The 22,765-nt window shown below is 42.1% G+C and overlaps 1 protein-coding gene across 1 annotated transcript; it reads left to right on the top strand.

The window, feature by feature from the left end:
* Positions 1 to 11,810: 11,810 nt before the first annotated feature.
* Positions 11,811 to 19,291, top strand: mmadhcb (metabolism of cobalamin associated Db). The gene is made up of 8 exons (XM_071912429.2): positions 11,811 to 12,003; positions 12,298 to 12,347; positions 12,641 to 12,785; positions 13,739 to 13,956; positions 14,657 to 14,762; positions 15,305 to 15,435; positions 16,654 to 16,740; positions 18,228 to 19,291. The coding sequence occupies exons 2-8, from the start codon at positions 12,339 to 12,341 to the stop codon at positions 18,420 to 18,422; spliced, it is 891 nt and encodes a 296-aa protein (XP_071768530.1). The 5' UTR covers positions 11,811 to 12,003; positions 12,298 to 12,338; the 3' UTR covers positions 18,423 to 19,291.
* Positions 19,292 to 22,765: the final 3,474 nt, after the last annotated feature.

Here is a 22,765-nt window from a genome sequence, read left to right as displayed (position 1 = left end):
TTTATTTGCTGCGTCAGCAACACCACTACCTCAATGGTAGTATACACTGAAAAAACAGGGAAAGTTGTCAGTTTTACAAAATCATAATATGTTCTATTTACTCAAAGAAATTATGTTTCTACTCTTTACACTATGCAAACAATTACAATTAATTAAATTAAAGGCGTTAAAGAGGTTCCTACCCCACCAGTTTCCAGGAGGCAACAAGAGATCAGGCGCCTCGTTCAAGAAAGAAGACAGCTCAGGAAACAGTGGAAGAAGGCCTCTGGAGTGGAAAAGGAGGGCATAAGCGCTCTCCAAGCCGACATTAAAATCCGTCTGGCATCCCTCCGCAGAGCAGAGAATTTAAGGAAACGAAGGAGGAAGAAAGAACACACAAGAACACAGTTCTACAAAGATCCCTTCAAATTCCTAAAAACTCTCTTCACCAAAGAAAAAAGTGGAGCTCTAAAGACAACAAAGAACGACCTGGAGGAGCACTTGAAAACAACGCACTCTGACCCAAGGCGCTACGAACAGCTGGCCATCCCATCAGACATCCCACCAATCGCCCCCCCAGAACATCAATTTAAGATCGGCCTTCCAACCTGGAAAGAGGTAGAAGGCATAGTTCATCGGGCGAGAACAGCATCAGCCCCTGGGCCAAATGGGGTCCCATACAAGGTGTATAAAAACGCACCAGATGTTTTGAGGTTTCTCTGGAGGCTCATGAGGACAGTATGGCAGAAGAAGACTGTACCCAAAGTGTGGCGTAGGGCAGGCGGGGTCTTGATCCCAAAGGAGAAGGATGCAATGAACATCAGCCAGTTCCGCCCAATCTCCCTACTTAACGTGGAGGGTAAAGTGTTCTTCAGCATCATTGCACAGAGGATGGCCGAGTACCTGCGCAGGAATGAGTACATCGATACATCTGTACAGAAAGCGGGGGTATCAGGCTTCTCTGGGTGCCTGGAACATGCTAGCATGATCTGGCACCAGATCCAAATGGCAAAGCTGGAGAAAAAGGACCTCCACGTCATCTTCCTGGATCGCGCTAACGCCTTTGGCTCTGTGCCCCATGAGCTCCTTTGGACTGCCTTCAGCTTCTTTCACATCCCAAACACCATCACAGCCCTGGTTAAAGCCTACTTTCAGGACTTGCATTTTTGCTTCTCAACCCCTCAGTTCACCACCTCATGGCAGTGCCTGGAAGTAGGCATCATGGCCGGATGCACCGTCTCTCCCTTGGCGTTCACCATGGCGATGGAGATCATCATTCGAGCCTCAAAATGGGTTGTAGGTGGACAGCGAGTCGGCTCTTGTGTGCGCCTCCCTCCACTCAGAGCCTACATGGACGACATCACTATCCTGACCACCACCATCCCATGCACCAGGAGGTTGCTCAGAAAACTGGAGGAGAACATCAGCTGGGCCCGTATGAAGATCAAACCATCTAAGTCACGCAGCATCTCAGTGGTGAAGGGAGTGCTTGCTGACCTGAAATTCTTCATCGGAGACGACCCAATCCCCACAGTATCTGAACAGCCTGTCAAAAGCCTCGGAAGGTGCTACGATGCAAGCCTGAAGGACAGAGACCAGGTGAAACAACTGCGCAAGGACATCAGCGCTGGCCTACAATCCATTGACAACACCCAACTACCTGGGAAGCTAAAGACCTGGTGCCTCCAATTTGGACTCCTACCCCGGGTGTTGTGGCCCCTTGCAGTCTATGAGGTCCCCATCTCGACAGTAGAGAAGCTGGAAAGAGGAGTCACAGCATTCATCAAAAAGTGGCTCGGACTTCCACGATGCCTCACCACCATAGGCCTCTACGGAGATGGTGTCCTCAAATTGCCCCTCACCAGTCTCACGGAGGAGTTCAAGCGCGCAAAAACGCGACTCCAGATGACACTGAACGAATCCCAAGACATAGTGGTGAGGAACAACGCACCAACCTTGACTACTGGACGCAAATGGACACCAGCAACAGCAGTGGAGGAGGCAACATCAGCGCTCAGACATGCTGACATTGTGGGGAATGTTCAGCACGGAAGAGGAGGCCTTGGTCTAACAACTAACCGCCCAGCTTGGAGTAAGGCCACTGCACCAGCACGGAGGAAGATGGTGGTGGAGGAAGTGCGCCGTCAGGAGGAGGCTGCAAGGTGGGCCAAGGCGGTCTCCCTTGGCAAACAGGCACAGTGGACACGGTGGGACAGTGTGGAGAGGAGGAGGTTCAGCTGGAGGGATGTGTGGGCCATGGAAGCACGAAGTTTGAGCTTTACCATCAGAGCTACTTACGACGTCCTTCCAACACCAACCAATTGCCATCAGTGGTTTGGTGATGATCCAGGCTGTACCCTTTGCTCCAGACCAGCCTCTCTCCGGCACATACTAACAGGGTGTAAGACCAGTCTCACCCAAGGGCGGTACACTTGGCGCCACAACCAAGTTCTAAAGAGCCTTGCGGCCACCCTGGAGGACAAGCGAACTTCCATCAACTCCCTACCACCTCCAGTATCCAACCCCCCATGGAGAACTGCCTTTGTCTGTGAAGGGGCTAAAGCAACCAGGAGCAGCTCCACACCATCGGAGAGAGGTCAGCTGTGCTTAGCACGTGACTGGAAACTGCTTGCGGATATTGGCAAACAACTGGTGTTTCCTCCAGAGATCACCACCACCACCTTAAGACCTGATCTGGTGCTCTGGTCCCCTTCCCTAAAGAAGGTCTATATAATCGAGCTCACCGTACCCTGGGAGGATTCCGTGGACGAGGCTTATGAGCGAAAACACCTGCGCTATGCTGAGCTAGCTGCTGAAGCACAACATCACGGCTGGAACACGGAAGTCCGCCCAGTGGAGGTTGGATGCAGAGGGTTTGTGGCAACATCTACCACCAAACTGCTGAGAGACCTGGGAATCAGGGGCCAGAGCCTGCGCACAGCCATCAAAACTGCATCAGAGGCAGCAGAGAGAAGCAGCCAGTGGCTCTGGATGAAGAGGAAGGACCCCTGCTGGGCCCACAAGTAGTAAACCAGGAGGTATGCGGTCAGCTTAGGCTTGACTCAGGGAACAGGACGACCCTGCCATGCATAGTCCCATGAGATGTCTGCCACTTAACAACAAGGTGACTCTCATGAATAATTGGGCATGGGACGCAGGCTCAGGACTGATCACCCTGCAGCCGGCCGCCTCTGGTGAGGGTGTATAGTGTGAAAGGCCGAAACACCCTAGGATCCGGAGGAGCACTACTGATGATGCGTCCCAAAATTCAAACTACCCCCCCAGTCTTCTTATACAGGTCAACCAACCACCAATGAACTTTGTACGTGCTTGCACAAAGGATAACAACACCCTTTCCTGTGTTTTGGAATCTAATTAAATCCAAAGCAAATCATTTGTGCTGATAAAACACATTTCAAATATATGGAACCAATGCACACAATTTTTTAAGTAAATCCAAAGACCTTTTTTATGCATACTGTTAGTCTTGTGCTGCGTTCCCTACAAAATCAGAAGTGGGAAAAACCAGCAGAGAAACATGGATGCCCCGAGATTTTCTATGCCCAATGTTAACTGCTGTTCCCCTTCCCCATGCAACACCATGTTATGTCAATGATATTTAGCAACGTTGGCTAGCCAGTTAGCATAGAATTTTAGCAACTGTAAGACAGACTCAGATGTGAAACCATCCAATCCTGGAGCTTTACTTGAGGTTAAATGTCTAGGGGAGTCTAGACTGTCCAGTTGATCCTCTGATAGTGAAGGGAGATTTAGAGAATGACAAAAATGGGACGATTTCATGTTTGCTCACCTGAGGTGTAGCCTGGTAAGACCATCCTGATCACGTGACCTCACCGCCCACATCGATTTCAGTGGGCGGGAGTACTTGCCTTGACAGACAAACTCCTTCAGCCAATCAGCGAATCCAAATTCAAATCCAGTCGGAAGAACGGCGAAAACGTCTTTTCCGCTGAGAAACTTTGCTAGTGCATACTCTTGTTCTTGTTTAATTGTTGTTATTGAGTCTATTTCTGCAATAACTGCACTTATGGCTGTGTTTACTCTATTAACGTTAACGTTACCGCTCGTTGCTTCGGGAGACGCCATTCATGTCATCAACTGCAACGCAGTCCCTGATTGGCCCGGTTACATCATCAACTACAACGCAGTCCCCTCATTGTAACTTCAGGAAATCGATGTGGGCGGCTAGAAGTCCAGACTGATCGGTGGAGCGAAACAGAATGTGAGGTCACGTGATCAGGATGGTCTTGCCAGGCTACCTGAGGTGTGCAGCTGAACACAAACATCTCTCAAGGCCTCATTCGTCTCCCTCAAGCCTGTCAAGACGATCCTCCCTCTCGCCTGATAGCTGAGATGGTGCCCATTGATTCTTTTTGTTTGATGTATCTAGCTTTATCTTTGCCTGCCTTGTTCCCTTCCTCAAAGATTTTTACTCCAGCCTGGTTAACCTGGTGAGATTCTCATAAGACATTATAAGACATGTTCTAAAGATTGCTTCTGCTGTTTCAACCTGCTTCTCTATTTCTTGCTGTTTTACCATGCTTCACTGTCTCCCAGGCGATCTCTGCTAATGGTGCTGTTGGCAGATTGGTTTCTTTATAAATCATGATTTGCATACTGAGGGACTCCTTAAGTGTCTTATCTGATGGCAAGCTAGAATTTAATCTCCATCTGGGTGATCTAAACGGCTTATTGAACGAAGACATATTGAGATATATTGGACTCTGATATTATGATGTTGGAATACTACTTCCAGCTGAACATGACGCACCAGGAAAAAATCTGTATAATATCTCGAGGATGGATTGCGCAATCACCACGTGTCCACCAGGCCAATAGCCCTAATAACTAACATTTGTTTAAATGAAGTTTGTTAAATTAGCTTGTTAAGCTGCAGGATGTCCATGTTTGTTTGTTTGTCCTCCGGGTTTGATGGAAGTCTCAAATGTCATGACTTTCCCACAAGCGCATGAATGCGGCAATAGTCTGAGTTTTACAGATGTTTTTGTATATGTGATGCAAATGATTGTATGTATGTCAGAACTTTAAAGACGACTCCCCATTCAAAGAGATATGAGTCTTGTCTTGTTAGTCACAAACTTACTTATTGGGGCATTACCAAAATGGAGCCAGAGTGAAGCGAATTTCCTTAAAGGTCCCATATCATGTAAAACAGGATTTCCCTTGCCTCTTTGATTCTAAAGGAGTTGGATATATGCTATCTAAACATGGTGAAAGTATCAAAACGCACGGTCGCCAACTAAATCCACACAATCCATATTAGAAAAACGAGCCTCTAAACGAGCCGTTTGGACTTCCATAACTTTGTGGCGTCACAAAGGTTCGTTTATTATCATTTTTGTAAGAAATAATAGGCTAACAAAGTGTTTTTTCAATGCAAATTGTTTATTACCGGAGAGTTTTCCCTACCTGTAGCTGCCGGGCTGTGGTGTCTCACGTTTCACTCTCGAAGCGGTTAGCCAATCAGAACAGTGGGTCGTTAATATTAATGAGCCTTAAAGACACAGCGACAGAAACAGCCTGTTCTTGGCAAGGCTCAGAGAGATGCTGGAAAATGAACGTGTAAAAATGGATTGAGAGTGTTTTTGGTACATGACACCACACAAACAGCTTAGAACGGACCTCAAGACATAGAATAAAACACTGGGAGGTGGAGAATATGGGACCTTTAAAGGGACTTTGCAGTAGTCTCCCAATCTGTATTGACTCCTGTGGACTGTTCCTGCCAGTAGCACTGGTGATGGTCTAAGAGACTGAAATGTTTGCTGCTTTCTAACACTTTTTTGCACCTGAGCAGATTTTTTGTACCAGTCTCTGAACTGAACAATTTTTGCATTCATTTTAGCATATGGACTGACTTATCACTATGAAACCAAACCCCTTAATTTTATCCCTGAAATGTCCTTAATTTCTCATTACATAATTAATTATCCATTAAAAATAACGTAGCTTTAAAAAAGTAAGGTTAGGATCATGGGTTTATAAGGGATTAATTCATGGGTTGGTTCGTGGAGACACTAGAAATTAAGGGATTTTTTATTCCTTTTGTGCATGGTTTACAGGGTTATTAATGAGTTATTAATGGAAAGTTCCTGTCTCCCTGAATTTTACATTACATTAGAAAGTAAGGAGTCAAAAAGTAAGGTGGTTTTGATGGGGTCTCCTCCATTAATAACTCCCTTAACTCATTTTAAGGAGATTTTGCATGAACTAAAGGGTGAATTAATGTAAATGTAAGGATATTTTAAGGGATTAGAGTATTGAGGCTATTTAGACCTGACTACATATACTGTATGTAGGTATGCAGGTTGCTTTACCCTTAATCTTTGTTCAGGTTTAGGTCAGATATGAAGTAAAAAAAATATTGCAGAAAAAAATCTATTAGTCATATTTAGCAATTTAGGGTTTTAGTTGAGTTTGGGTTGACAAAAATCCCCACTCATGCACAGTTCAGTTTTGGATATAAATCCTTTGGGTTCGGGATGGGCCAATTCACATTTTCAGGCCTAAGCCAAGCTCAAGGGACACTACATCTAAGCTGTCACAAAGTTAAAGTCCCCCCCTCCTCTGAGAGTCCCGTGTCTCACTCTGCAGACCTGTAGCCTACTGTCTGCACGCACAATGTCATTTTGTCTCTGCTGACTTTAATGAAGGCGAATGATCTCATCTCCTGTCAGGTTCCAACACTCCATGAGTCAGTCAACAGGTGGAGCAGAACGCTTGTCTGCTATATTTAATTAGTGGAATCTAAATATAACCCGTAGCAGACTGACATACCACAGAACAGACTCCTTTACATATACTCACACAAGGAAATTCCTAGTCACATAACATGTCCTTTTGGCTCAAGGCCAAGTCACATGTTTTCTACTTTCCCAGGACATTTGGTTATGAACAGCACGTATTTGAGACACAGAACTCAGTCATGTGAGGTAAAATATCCTAAAGTCTCGATACAGATGATTTCTTATGACAAGTTATGGCCTACTCTGTTGTAGCAATTGATAATGTAATAACTGCCGGATAATGTAATAGCTTGTCAAAATGTATGTCCCTTTAACACAGGTGTGACCAAGTCAGTCTCATGTCTTGAGGCACAAGTCTCAAGTCTAAATGTAGATTACCAAGTCAAGTCCAAGTCATTAATGTCAAGTCTCAAGTCTAAATGTAGAACAGCAAGTCAAGTCAGAACAAATCAAGAGGTCAGTATCAATTGAATGCGTGTACCTTCGTATCAATTGTTTTACTCATTTAAATGCAATAAGTAAAAAGACGATTTTACTGCCGTTTTGCTTTTGCATTTGAGTTGACACTACAGAAAAGGGAAGAGCGATGTGCATTTTTCCTTTTTGCTTTTAGTTTGTCAATGCAGAAAAGGAGTTAATGGTGCATTCCATTGCACTCGGAACTCGGAGAAAAACGACTTCCAACACGGAAACAGAACGGTCGTTCAAGTCGGAATTCCCAGACGGAAATTCGGGAAAGATTAATGCTGCATTCCATTGGAAGTCGGAGGTCTAAATGCGTTCCAGTGCGTCTTCTCGGGAAAACATGGACGCAGCAGCCTTTGCCCATTAACGTTAACGGCAGCTGTCTGACAGCTCTAGTTACGTTAGCAGGCGAGTTCATACAGCAAAGACTTCTATCTACTAATGAAGCGCAAGTCAACTGAATTACGTTACAAATGGAAGCTACAAAGTTGTTACAACACGTTTTCACAACACAAAAACTACATATCAAGTAAAATCAAGTTTTATTAAGTACAAATTGATGCTGTGACGTCAGCTGTGTTTATGTCGGACAACTCGGACGGAAAGAATTTTGTCCGACTTTCCGACTGGGAACTCCGACTTGAATGACCATTCCTTTGCACTTTTCTGTGTTGGAAGTCGTTTTTCTCCGAGTTCCGAGTACAATGGAATGCAGCTTAATTCCGCCCGAGTTCTCTGACATAAACACAGCTGATGTCACAGCATCAATCTATACTTAATAAAACTTGATTTTACTTGATATGTTTTTTTATGAAAACCTGTTGTAACAACTTTGTAGTTTCCATTTGTAACGTAATTCAGTTGACTTGTGCTTCGTTAGTAGATAGAAGACGGAACTATCGACCTCCGACTTCCAATGGAATGCACCATAAGGCTGTATTTCAAAATGTAGGGCTCTTCACTTTAAAGTGAACATAATGAGGGCCACGCCCACCGCCGCCATATTGAAGGGCATTCCAATCCAAAGTGTGTAAAACTCGCCCCTTCAAAGGGCCCTATGTAACGGTCATTTTCGAAGTGAGCAGGCGATGGTCACTTTGCTCCCACAATTCTTTGCGACGTCACAAGCCTAATCAAGAAAACGACGACAACAATGGCGGCGACCGGCAGCGAACAGTTCACGTACAAGTGTAAGTAACTAACTTCATATCAACAACATATCTTCTTGACTCAACATACCCAGTAGGTTTCTAACTTACTGTGAAACTGATAAATGGCTGGTGAAAGCAGTTTATCCCGTGGACAGTGGACAGTCTCACAACACTGATGAGCGTCTGCCTTGTTGACACATATGCGACGGCCCCAAAAAATGACGTCAAAGGGCATTCCAAACGACCGTTACTTGGAAACCCTACTCCCTGTGGCCCTTCAGAGTTTTCACTATGAAGGGAAGTGACTTCATAGGGTGTAGGGCATAGGGATTAGCCCTCTGGAATGAAATGTAGCCTAAGTGTTGCGGAGGAGTGGACAGAACCAATCTGACTTCCAGGCAGGACGGACCTCTATTTCAGAGTAAAAGCCTTAGTGTTTGTCCGTTTGAACCAAACGGTAATTAACATCTTTCTTCCTGTCTGAACAAAGCGTGGCAGAGAGGAGGGAGGCAGTTTTTTTTTAAGCTCCACGGCTTGCTTTTTAACGTAAATGTAAAATGTAGCCTAGTTAGAGACCACGGTTAAATCAGAATGAAGTTGTTGTTTTTTCTCCAGTGCTCTGAAAACAATTCAGCCTCATCTACAGGCTCATAATCATGTGCACTCGGATGTCCCCTCCAGTTTAGTAAGTGGATTAATAGTTATTTTACCACAGTATGTCAGACCGAATCAGTTCAGTTCAGATGTGTATTTACTGACCGAGCCTCAACAAACTGTTCTGTTCCCATTCATTCACTTTTTACACTTCTGATTACAGAGATAAACAGGAACAGGCTGTAGTTTTCTAATGCTGCCCCAGTCAGCTATAACTGCTGAGAGACTCAGCAGACCAGAAAGCAACCGATTTTTTGTTGAATGGTTGATTTATTTTTGCATTATTATTTGTTAGGATTTTGTTACTTTTTTTTCTGTGTGTATTGTGTTGGGCCATGATGAAAATCTAATTCCTCCCTTGGGATTAAAAAAAGCTCTAGCACTGCCGTGACTTCTGAAATCTTTACTTGAATTTTTATTTATTTATTTATTTATTTATTCCCTTTCCAGTAGACTGGATTGTTGCTGAGCCCTAGTGGCCATACAGCACCCAGTATACTAGGCAAAGCAATGTAATTCTTGTTGTGGAAGTTGTGGAATTATTAAATAGGGCCATATTATTTATGCTAATTAAAGTCAACAGTAGAGCGATGTGGGCCTAAATAAAATAAATGTGTAGTCAGGAGTCAAGGTCAGCTTGTGTGCTAGTAAACTGTAAATTGTTTCAAGAATATAATCAAGTTTAAAAAATAACTCACACAGTACCATGGACACAGCCTTCAGTAAATGTACCCTATTAATTTGTATAATTTAGGACTATGAACATTTTAGCTATATATTTGGATGTCAGGAATCAGATTTCTTATAAATAGCCTAACAAAGATTTCTTATAAATAACAAAAAGATAGTCCAACCACACAAAGCCAAGTCACTGGCTCAGTGTTTTAACTGGCAGATCTCTGCAAATAAAGATTATAACATTCTGTAACAGATAAACAAGAGTAAAACAAAATCTACCTAGTCCTATACATTACTGTTTAAACAGCTTGGTGTTCTGGTTTCTGCTGTTGACCTTGACTTGCTGGGTTGTGGTTTTCATCCTCCAGAAAAGTGAAAATAAGATAAAATATTATTTTTACAGACCCTGCCATCAATACAATGGGATTAATCTTCAATGTCCTACAAACGAAGACATCACTGATCATGGAGCTTCAATGTAATCTATTCAGTGTTGGTTCATCCATCGTTGTCTTCATCCTAATCTATTCCAGTTTGTTGTGCTTGGCTTGCTCCTTGACGACGAGCTTGTTACCTGTCTAGGCTAACAACTCACATTAGAAAGCAAGCTGTGAAGCTTAAGAAAACATTATAACGGAGCTTATTCAAACCTACGGTCAGACAAGTTAAGAAAGTTACGACCGGTAAAAGTAAGGCTTTTACTCTGAAATGGAGCTCCTTCCAGTCCGGAAGTCACAGCTGTCCTGTCCACACCTCCGCAACACTTCACTCCTTTTCTGCATTGACAAACTAAAAGCAAAAAGGAAAAATGCACATCGCTCTTCCCTTTTCTGTGGTGTCAACTCAAATGCAAAAGCAAAACGGCAGTAAAATCGCCTTTTTATTTATTGCATTTAAATGAGTAAACGATTGATATAAAGGTACACGCATTCAATTTAATATCTTATAGAAAACTAAATATCTAGGAGTTTTCAATGCAATATGGTTTTAATAGGATAAAAACTTGCTAAGAGCATCATGAGTTTGATTTCTATAATCAGTTTCAACTTCAATAAATTCAATCATTCCAAACAAATTCAGAAAACAGAATTTAAATTCAGTCGTCTGCTGGAACATATCTCATCACTTACAGTCTAAGTCATTTACACAAACTTCTTTTGTCAAGATTTGGGTTTGAGAGACAAAATCTTATCAAATGGGGGTCCGTGGCCCTAATGTGGACTAAATTAGGGGGCCTTGATATGAAAAAGGTTGAGAACCACTGCTCTAGGATGACAGAGACAGTGTTGACCCCCAGCAAGGTGACTGGGTTTAATGACGAAATGAATGAATGAAATACTCAAATACCCAAATACTGCCTTAATTTTTGACTCCTCACTTCCTAATATAAGTCTAATAAAAAATTCAGGGAGACAGGAACTTTCCAATAATAACTCATTAAAAACCCTGTAAACCACCCTGTGCACAAAAGGCATAATTACTGTTTCCATGAATCAACCAATGAATAGATCCTTAAAAACCCATTATACTAACCCTTACTTTCTTTTAAGCTGTTACTATTTTGGATAATTCATGTTTATGTAATGGGGGACATTTCAGGGATAAAAATTAAGCGGTTTGGTTTTGATGTCAGATATCAGTGAGACCTGTAGCCTCTATCCCCTGATAACGACCTAACCCGTCTCCTAAAATGATGTAGACTTGAAGGCATTATTGCCTCCAAGTCTATGCCTGCATCATTCTTCTGTCAAACAGGGTTATTTGAAGGTTGGTTCCCTACAACACAATTTACAGCTTTAAACCTCCATTGTGAATAAAATGACTTATAAAATGAAAAATAAATCATAGTTTAATGTAACACTTAGCTTATGTGACCTTTAGACAAACAACTATAATGTTCCTGTCAGGGCCAACCTCCACTGTCAAGATCCTCAGTGCAGGTCGGGTTGAAAAATGCCTATCCAATAGTGATGAAATAACGCCATCTGGTGGCTACAAAGTGGATTGCAGTTTTAGTTTGCAAGGCATATTATATGATGGGACATATTTGTCCTTCCTAAGCTTCCGTCAAAAATTGCGCATGTGCAAACCACAAGGTGAATCCAGCAGCTATGCTCCTGCTAGCTAGGTCACTTAAAAACTTGTAATTAACATCGTCTAGGTAGACATTTTTCGTTGAAATCGAGATATTATTATCTATTATACACGGTGAAGTCAAATACTGTTGACCTCTGGAAGTCTAACACTGCCAATGGACATCAATTAACGCACTTTGGAAGTGCTAACAGGTAAGTTTAACTGCATGCTGCTGTTGCTAGCCTGCGAATAGCTAACATGTCTAGCTTGTTAATGTAAAACCTCCTTGGTCTAGCTATTTGCTATCTAGCTACCGAGCCTCAGCATAGTGTTATGCAAGCTTCCTGTGGGCTAGTGTCACTTTCTGAGGATAGGTACCGTTAGGTAACTGGCTGGTGAAACGTTCACCTTGTTCTTGTTCCCTTTGGTATTACATAGCATCAAGTGAACGTGGCTAGAAATGGTTCATTAGTTAAGGGTTTTTGCATCATCGTTTACTCTTACAGAAATACAACTGGACAACAGAAGAAGAGAGAGGCCCACAAGGATGGCCAATGTAAGTCATTTGTGCTGTGAGTGTGTATGTGTGAGAGAGAGAGAGACAGACAGACATGGGAGGGGATGGGATTCATTTTCTGAAATGTTGGTCAATGATTAATTTCTTGTTACATGATTTTGCAATATTGTTTGTTTTTAAACTGTCATGCCAATAAAGCACATCGAATTGAATTGTGAGAGAAAGAGAAAGAGAGAGAATGAGAAGGCATTTGAGTGTTTGAGAGAGCTAGAAGTAGAGAAATGATGCACGTCATGTAAACATGTATGTGTGTGTGTGTGTGTGCTCCTCAGGCGCTCTGCAGCAGAGCGAGGCTGGTGAGCTACTTGCCAGGACTTCACGTCCTGGTGCGTCGTGTTGCTGGAGCCAGAGCCTTCTCTGCTGCTGGATCCTCCGGCTCTGATGAGCCCCACGTCGCCGTCACACCTCCTGAGATGGGTAAAGCCTCAAACACATCCTCTTCTGTTTCTCAAAGGCATTGTGTATTTTGTGGCTGATGTATTGTATTGTGGTAGTCCTGGGCAGTGTCTGAAATAAGAATCTGATTCTTATTTGCCAAGTTTGCACATACGAGGGATTTGACTTGGTGGTTTACTCCTGTAGGTTACATTAAACGTAACACAACATAACACAACCACCTGCCAAGCACCAAATTCTGGTTAAATTAAATTTGGTGGATAAATCAATACGCTTTTGAGACGACATTTCAATGCCTCCGGTGTCATTGGGGTTTTGCCTGTTCTTAAAATTTGTCCCAACTGGCCACCGTAAACTCTCTCTAACTGCAAGCCAATGAAATCAAAGTGAATCAGTGGCTTTTTATCGATCAAGCTTCTGATTGGCTGCCTGTTACGCTGCTCTACACAAAGCAGTAGCATCTAAACTTCTGTTTCTCCGCTGCCTGCATGGTTAATGGTTACTAGAGGGTTAATATCAATGTTAGAACACTGTGTGTGTGTGTGTGTGTGTGTGTGTGTGTTGAATTCTGTTGCACTTCATGATGAATTACAAAGTTGATCCCTTGTGTAAGTAAGAGAGCAAGTTTTAATTTACCACACGCCTGATTTTATTAGGGATGCACTGGCAGACCATCGGTATCGGCCAATATCAGCTTTAAAAAACAATATTGGTAACGGTCCGATATTATTTGAAAAATGGTTAATCATTTTGGCAATAAAGATTATTCTTGGCAGGTCATGTTTGTTTTAGTTTACCATCCCTTAGCAGGTGAGCCAAAAAGTAAATTTTGAACACCAATTCCCGGGAAAGTGCAATCATGCCGTACTTTGATCCTTTCATTTTGACCGTGTAGGCCAAGTCCACAGTGCAGTTCATGATGTCATGTGAAGCTATGTTTCCTTTCCTCTTCCTAACTTGATTCCTTGGTTCAGCACTGAGGACGGTGTGGCCCGACGAGACCATGGGGCCGTTCGGGCCTCAGGACCAGCGGTTCCAGCTGCCCGGCAACGTGGGTTTTGACTCCCACCTGGAAGGAACAGCGGTACAAAAGAAGAGCTCGTCCCACAGGATAATTCCTGACGTGCTGTCTGCCCCTTCCAGCAGCGAGAGACACGAGTTTATACTGGCCCAGTTTATCGGAGAGTTCCATGTAAGTGTAATAATCAGAACAGGAAAACTGCTTTAAAGAGTGAAACCACTCTAATGCTTAATTCACTCATGTTTCTCCTATGGACTTGCATGTGCATCATAGATAATTGTTGATAACTGCTGATATCAATAATTAAACTAAGATGTCAGTGTGGATTTTCACTTTATTGAAGCATTGAAATCATCAGTGGCATGATGAGTAAATATCATGGTGGGTAATGAACTTGCCTAGCGAGCCAGACCTGCCGTCCACCTGTAACTGGAGGGCGACGGTCTAGAAACCCGAGACGGAGCTGAACAATGTGATCAACCATTGATTGTAAAGTTTTATCGGTTGCCAGATATGTCACTCAAATATGGGTAGGCAGCATCATTAAGTAGTTTACCTGATGTACAACATGGTGAACTGCAGAACAGTAAAGTTAAAGTTTGTCTACTCTACCAGTCAGATACCCAGCCATCAATTGGACACCATTTTCTATTGTAAAAATCACAGTGGCTGGTAAATTAGTGAAAGTGGCTGGTGAGTTTTGGAACTTAGGTTTCCTGTCCTGGTGAATAATTAACAATGATGGGTGAATGATACTGTAATGTTTGATAACTGAATTGCTGGTTACATGGCTCACACAGTGGAGCCTTTACTATAACAAGTAGAGTGCTTGTTTTTCCTGACGACTGTTCTTTGGTTGTGTTTGTGTCAGGAGAAAGAGCCAGCCTCGCCACAGAATGTCAACAGAGCTGAACACTACTTTGATAACTCCAATGTGGAGTGTGCGATACAGTGCTGCCCTGAGCTGCTAAAGAAAGGTACAACCCTGCTTCAGTGTTCCACTCAACCAACAGAAATTCATACCACCCATATTCATTTGGTTTATTGTTCATTGGGATCTTTGTTATTACCAAGGCAACAGCTATTTTTCTTGAACAGAATTACAACTTTAAGATATACCAAGTACAAACTAAGATTTGAGTCTTGAACATAAAGCTATTTACATTAAAATACATACATCCAAATTACATTTTAATAATGATTATATCATAGCAGATAACACATTTTAAAGAAATATTTATAGAAACTCTTACACTAGTTATTCTTAACACACACTGTGTTAGATAAAAGTATAGTCTTTGTCTGTAACTGTACTGTCTCTTTAGTTTTCTGTGTGATAACTAAAGTTTGGAGAATGAAGGGAAAGCCTTGCATTCTAATTTCTGAAATTCAATGTATGTCCACTAGAGGGAGACCCAACATAACAAAGCAATCCTAGTCCTAACCAGTGACTAAAAGTGGCGTCTCTCTCTGCTGTTTTAAATCTGATGTCCCTGTCTCACTGTCTTCAAATCAACAGATTTCCAGTCAATGTTTCCCGAGGCACCGTCTACTGGTATGATGGTTGTCACGGTAACCCAAAAGACCCAAAATGACATGACGTCATGGTGTGACGAGGTAGACAAAGAGAGAGAGCAGATGCTTGACAAGGTGAGTTGCTGTCTAGAGTTTGTTGGAAGGTGTAATTTGGTGCTTTGATGGTGCTGCTGTAGTAGCTGTTATATCTGTCTTCTTTCTGAGAGTTGTTTGCAGCTGTTCAAAGGATACTTCAACACTTTGAATACAGTATGCATATGTTCTTGAGTCGCTTTCCAATTAATTGAAGAGCTGGTACAGACTGATATTTTCATTACGATGTGACAAGTGCTTGGTGAAGGAAAGGAGTCAAATTCTGAATGCCAAAGTATGACGTCATTGACATTAAGACTACCACACTGTGTAAGTGGGAAACTTAACTGCCCTGCCACCTCCAGGCAAGCTGGCGGTTGAGCTCAGTGTATGTGCTGATTTAAAGGGGAATATCGCTAAATTTTAGTTTACAAATGTGTAATTACGTTGTAATTCCTATGCTCTAGAAATGTTGGGTATGTATTTGAAACTCCTGAATGAACTTAAAAAAAACAAACGTTAGATGACATTCAGAATGATGCTCTGGGTAGAGGGGTACCTCTTCTGGTTTAGACCCCTTAGCCCAATAGTGAGAATTTATGTAGCACTTTAATGCAGAGCTTTTTGGCTGTACAAAAGGCATTAAATGAGCAGTCTATGAAAAGGAGATACAAATTGGGAAACATTCAAAAGAAAAGGTGGTTGAAAGATAATGGGCAAAATCAAAAGCATTAACACTATTTTTTATTAATATAAAAGCAAGTCAAAAACGTTATATAAAAGCAAGAAACATTGAATATACAGTATTTGGGTGCTGAGATTCACTGCATTTCAGCTAAGCAAACATTTGAACACCGTGCTCCATATTAGACTGACAGATTAAAAGTTTGTGTGAGAGCACGTGTAAGAGAGAGAAGTACGTTATTCACCGTCTGGTTAACATGCTTGAGCAGGGTATTGGTCCAACTGTGGCTGACCCCCTTGACTGCACTCATTTACATCACTTACTGCACACACCCAACTACCAGCACTAGGGATGGAACTCTAAAACTGCTCTGGTTAGTGTCGTGACATTACGCAGAAGTTTGAACATACTACTATTTTAAGGGGGTTGTAGCCTCAATATTTGATCGTTTAGCTGGTCATGCATGTCTCACAAAGTTAGAATTGGATATAATGCATAATCAGTGAACACAAAATGAGCAGTAAATGAAAATCTCTTATGCAAGACTAATCTGGCCCTTTGCTCTGTTGGTGCAGTTTGTTGCTGGAGCCAAGGAGATCTGCTACGCCCTCCAGCAAGACGGTTTCTGGGCTGACTTCATCGACCCGTCCTCAGGCTTAGCGGTAAGACATTGCTGTCGCTTAGCTATAGAATTGGTCAGTGCCAGTTCCATCTAGGTGGAAAGGCCTGTTAAACAGTATTCAGAGAGTTTCATTCCAAAATGAGATTTGAGGTTCGAAACAAAAATGATCAATGTCATGAAAATAAAATTGCACATTATTGAATTTACTTAACTGTTTTAAGACCTTTTGCTTACGTTATGTTTTAGTACAGGATATAATCACTTGTATTTTGTATTAACCCTAGAATGGGCGGACGCCACTGGTCGTTGAGATTTTGAATTTAAATTTCTCCAACACTACAAATGCAAAGTTCTCCTCCTTCCATCACTATTAAGTATTTGGCCTTTAATGGCCTGCATTTTTAGAAATCAAAAAAATTTACTTTAAAAGTAAATACAGACAGGTTTTGCAATTTTCCCCCCACAAAATACCCACATTTTCGACTACAGGACAGAATTAACTATTAAGCACTTGAATGCTTGGCCCATTTTTTCTATTGATCAACTGAGCACCATCAGAACTCCATTGAAACTATTTTCAGACATCTGATTACTCTTCGGAACAATAACCTGATGAATAGCTTTGGTGGGGGATCAGCAAGTTTGGGTGTTGTAACTATGGAAAGGTAAAGCTCTAATAGTCGCCAGAGGTAAAGCCACAGACAGTAAGCAAATACATGAGGAGGAAGCAGTGGGAAGACCCAGTGGAGTCTGATGGGGCTTCTGACGTTGTAATGGATTTGGATGATGATGAGCCGATGGCACAGTTTGGATAGAACAGACAGGTGATACACATTCATGTAGACTGCATGATATACTATCGGAGACAGAAAGGCCGACTTGTTGCACAAAACATTATATATTACACTATAAATAAGAGGAGAGGAGAGACGAGTGTAAAAGCTCCTTCCAAGAATCCCATGCAGTTAATTCACTATGATTGAAGAAATTCCAGAGTCTCTTAAAGATTTTTTTGTGTTTTTTGTTTTGTTTACTTTTTTTTTGCAACATGCCTATATTATTTAATATGTATTTAATAGGTATTTATTTTCACCCTGTATATATCAGCTGTAATACTCTAAGTATGGCCTTCCTAGTGGTAATAGTTTATTGCCATATCAGTCAAGATTGCTAGGAATTTGCCTCAGTGTGCTCAGGACACACAAGACAGGACATCAGCAACACACATACATATACATACTGTATATCCCCCCAACAATATCCATTACCAATGTCTACAGTAAATACTGTGCACAACTCAGACAAGGCATTTATTAGGCCTATAGAAGTGCAAAAGTGACAAAAACAATAAGTAAAATCTACAAAGTGAAATAACATGCTAGTGGTTTACGGAGCTATGACCCAATGAAATGGACATACTTTATAGAATTCTTTAATGAAACTATCCAAGACTAAAATCCCCCATTGAACCCAATAGAGATGACATTGCGATCAGGTGACTGACCACACTTGTCTCTTCCTCTCCAGTTCTTCGGGTCCTACACCAACAACACGTTGTTCGAGACGGACGAGAGGTACCGACACCTGGGCTTCCAGATCGAGGACCTGGGCTGCTGCAAAGTGATCCGCCACGCTCTGTGGGGGACGCATGTGTTTGTGGGGACAGTTTTTACCAACGCGCCACTGAACAGCCTTATCATGAAGAAGCTACAGGGAAGCTAAACATAAACACTGGGCGATTGGGTTGTCATTATAAGCTGTGTAATATTCCGTTGTGGACAGAGTTGTCCGCTTGTTGTCCATATGTGTGTGGAACAGCCTCATAACATCTGGGGGTATTCTGGGATGCAGGATCATACATTTAGCAAGATAACTTTAAAAATATCATGGGATATAAATATCATTTTTATCCAACATTAAAATGTGTATGCTTGACATTATATAAGCTAATATTCCTTTAGATTTACAGATTCAAATGTCACTCATTAATAATATATAGGCATTTTTTCCACAGTTTATCTGGCTAACTGTGTTATCCTGCTCCTGGTGCCCCCTCCATCATAAAATTTTCTGTTACATGCCTGCAACCTGAGAGCCATAGGTTGTCACTGTGACTCTGCCCAGAACCACATTCCTTCAAAAGAGTTTAATTTGGCAATCCAGTATTGATATATATTTATTTACAGCATTTTTGACTGTATTCCTGGACATCATTTTTGCTCGTCCTTTCACAGCGTACCAGTTGAGATACTGATAGAATGTGAACAGAATGTGGTTTAGTCAATGTGAATAGATTGAATTTCCTCTTTTTAGATTTTGAAAAGTTGGGTCAAAAAAAATCCTTCAACTGAGGAGCGTTCAAGTGTTGATTTCCTTATCTGGTATCAAGAGTTCGTCCCATGAGCTCCACTTATCCACGTTGCCTTTACAGAATCAACCGAGACATCTGGTTTCAGTTAAATGAATATTGTACTTGTCTGACAATAAGCACCACTTATGTCCAGATGGCAGAGTGGTGCTCGTACACTTTGAAAGATGACTGTTCTTGAGGCAGCTTTTCCACATGAAATGCAATAAACTAGATCACTTTGTGACAGAGTCAATGCTTGTTGTTTTGGTGGGAAACAGAATGAAGTATTGTGGAAGTAGGGCTGATTCCTGATGAATTAGGCCAATCTTAATAAATACGAATGAATCAACTGTATGCTTAAAATTTAGAAGATTGGAACTCATACGTACAAAATATAATGACCAGAATTCCATGACCAGTTGGAATACCACAGGATTCCAACTTTGTTGTGACGTCACAACACAAATGGAATATCATGGAATTTTGAGATTTATTCCAGACAGAGAATTTGATAATTCTCTGGGGAAGAAATTTACAAATAGGCAACTTTACAAGAACATAGCAGAATGTATTTTCCAACTTGTTTACATTCAATTCAATTCAATTTTATTTGTATAGCACCATCTCATACAGAAGCAGTTCAAAGTGCTTTACATAAAAACAGAATAAAACAGCAGAAATGTGCAAATAAACAGAAACATCCATGCATACATACACATAAAAACACATATAGCCTACATACACACATGCAAACAAACAATGTACAAATACAGTGTGTTCATTTAAGAAAATGCTCGAGTGAAAAGGAAGGTCTTTAGTTTGGTTTTGAAAGAACACAGTGTTGGAGCAAGTCTAAGATCAGTAGGCAAACTGTTCCATTCTTTGGGCGCATAAATACTGAATGCCATCTCACCAGACTTTGAAAGTGCTCTAGGCACATGGAGGAGATTTCCTCCTTGTGACCGAAGAGATCTGCTGGGGTTATAAACTGACAGCATGTCTGAGATGTACTGTGGAGCCAGACCAGCAAGTTGTGACAGTTTGACTTTCTGTATTCTTTTTTTTTTTATTGTTTATTATTTTGTTAGGGTGCCAGCCAGGTCTCTCTCCTGGCATTTAAGATTGGTCAGTCAGGTTTTGTTTCGTTTGTAGTTTTTCTCTTAGTGTTTTTAAATCAAACCTCACAAAGGATGAACACCAATCAAAGTGTACACCCTACACATTGAATGACCACACTCAAGAACAACAAGAACAACGCAAACACAAAATCTTAGTGCATAACCAACATAGTCATATATTTAAAGAAGACTTCCACAAAAAAATGCCCAAAATCCCACAATACCAAAGTTCACAAACAAAAAATAATCCAACTCAAAATTCCACTTCGGGTTTTCTTTTTTTTTTTTTAGTCCAGGTAAACCTCGTTGCCCAAAGAAAAAACAATAATTAAGTTCAGTTTAGTTTATCACCGTTTCAGTTCAGTTTGTAAGTAGCAACCAAAAAAAAAAACCTTCAAGTAAAAATAAATAGTATTGATGACTTACGGAGTCAGTCAGTCCAGTCAGTCAAGAGTCCAGTCCGGGTTTTTGCTGCTGGGTTGTGGGTGAATGACCGGCTTCCGTAAACAACTGAGCAGAGTATATGGAGGATATGGAGCGATCCGGGAGAATGCAGATTAGGGTTGATCGGAGGACGTCTGTCAGTGGCGGATGAATGAAACGGTTCGCAAGGGTTTAAATGACCTTACTGTAAATTTAACCGCGCACTCGAGCGTGTTGCTCCGGCCGATGCCGTCTTCTGCTCCCCTGCTCTCTTACTCTCCTCCTCTCCTCACGAAACTGAATGAGATAAACGGAAGGGAATTGAATGGTGGCGCGAACCGGGAACGAATCGGTGAGTAGATTTATCAAAATGGGCGTTTCCGGGGGTGTACACAGGCGGTGAAATCTAGTGATAAAATCCAGATTGTCACACTCCTTCCCCCCTGAAAGAAGCCTGAACTAAGGAATGTTTATGTTTTTCCTTGTTGTTGTGTTTTTTTTTTGTTTTTTTGTTTTTTTTACAAATTGACTTTATGTGCCAATATTTGTGTTTTCTTTTTAATACTATCCTCCTCCATACTGGTGGTAGAATCCAGGGAAATCTTCCTCGTCGCTTTCCTCTTCAAAGATTTCGAGGATCTTTCGACGCTGTTCTCTGTCCATCTCCTCAGCTGTGGGATAGCATGGCTTGAGTTGGGCCACATTAACAACACGAAGGTCTTCTCCAGTGTCTTCCAGGACCACCTCAAAGTTTAGAGGACCGACCTTCCTGGTGACACGATATGGACCTTTCCACCGTGGTGCAAGTTTGGCCGAAAAGAATTTATCAGCTTTTGAGTAAGGGTGAGTACGGATCCAGACACGATCTTTGTCTGAAAAACTTCCGTCTCTTCTCCCTTTGTCATAGTTCTGTTTTTGTCTTCGTTTTGCTTTTTCCAGGTTGCCACTTACAAGTTTCTTGAACTCCGCTACCTGGTCAGCTGTAACGTATGCAGGAGTGTCAGGATCACATAGCTGTGGGCTTAGCTCAGCATCCAAGGGACCCTTCAAAAGACGACTGAGGTTGAGCTCTGCAGGCGTAACTCCTGTGGACTCATGCACTGCTGAGTTCAATGCGAAACGGAATTCAGGTAAGTATTTGTCCCAGCTCTTGTGTTTTTCCTCCACATATGAAGCAATCATGGCTTTCACATTGCGGTTAATTCTCTCTGTCAGGTTTGTTTGAGGATGGTAGGGCGAGGTCCTTTTCTGTTTGAGGTTCCACCGCTTACAGGTTTCCTCAAAGACAGACGACACAAACTGGGAACCTTGGTCTGAGAGGATGAAAGTTGGCACACCCCAGCGAGTCAGGATCTCCCTTGTTAGGATCTGGGATACTGTCTCTGCTGTTGCTTTGCGAAGGGGAAACATTTCAACCCATCTTGTGTAATAGTCTACAAAGACGATGAGGTAGAGGTTGCCGTTGGAGCTTCGAGGAAAGGGTCCCATGAGGTCAACTCCTAGCATCTCCCAAGGTCCATGTACCACAGTTTGTTGAAGTTTCCCAGGAGGTTTCCGGGTCTCAGGTTTGTAGAGCTGGCAAACTTGGCAACATTGCACATGTTCTCTTACATCCATGCTCATCTTAGGCCAATACACAAGGGCTTGCAACCTTTTGTATGTTTTGAATCTCCCAAGATGGCCAGATAAAGGATCATCATGATAATGGTGGAGAAGCTGTTGGCGGAGTGAAGAAGGAATGTATACCTGGTAAAGGGTTTTGTGAGGTAATTGCACCACTCTGTATACTTTGTCCTCCACAACAGTGTATTTGGTAGTAGGATTTTCCATCACTTCTCCTGTTTCCATGATTTTATCATACAGGGTCTGGATAACAGAATCCTCCCGTTGGGCTTTCCAAATGTCCTCATCTGTAACTTGGAGACTTTTAGAGGTGTCCCTCCTGGAGCGTAGCACAACAGCACAAGTGGCAGGTTGGTATTGGGGGTCATCCACGGGAGCTCTTGACAGAGCATCCGGCACTGTATTGTACCTCCCTTTACGGTACTCCACCGAAAAGGAGAACTCTTGGAGGCAGAGTGCCCACCGGATCAGTTGAGTGCTGGGTTTTTGGGTTTTAAAAACCCAGACAAGAGACGAATGGTCCGTCACCACTGTAAAGTGTCTGCCTTCCA

This window comes from Centroberyx gerrardi, chromosome 10, assembly GCF_048128805.1.
Source record: "Centroberyx gerrardi isolate f3 chromosome 10, fCenGer3.hap1.cur.20231027, whole genome shotgun sequence".
NCBI lineage: Eukaryota > Metazoa > Chordata > Actinopteri > Beryciformes > Berycidae > Centroberyx > Centroberyx gerrardi.
The sequence above is the reverse complement of the archived record's forward strand: the minus strand, read 5'-3'. Positions and strand labels throughout refer to the sequence as shown.

Excerpts from the sequence above, each read along its gene's own strand:
- mmadhcb (XM_071912429.2), top strand. Across the intron at positions 15,436-16,653 it reads GAGAGCAGATGCTTGACAAG|TTTGTTGCTGGAGCCAAGGA; the intron begins GTGAGTTGCTGT and ends CTGTTGGTGCAG. Across the intron at positions 16,741-18,227 it reads ACCCGTCCTCAGGCTTAGCG|TTCTTCGGGTCCTACACCAA; the intron begins GTAAGACATTGC and ends CTTCCTCTCCAG.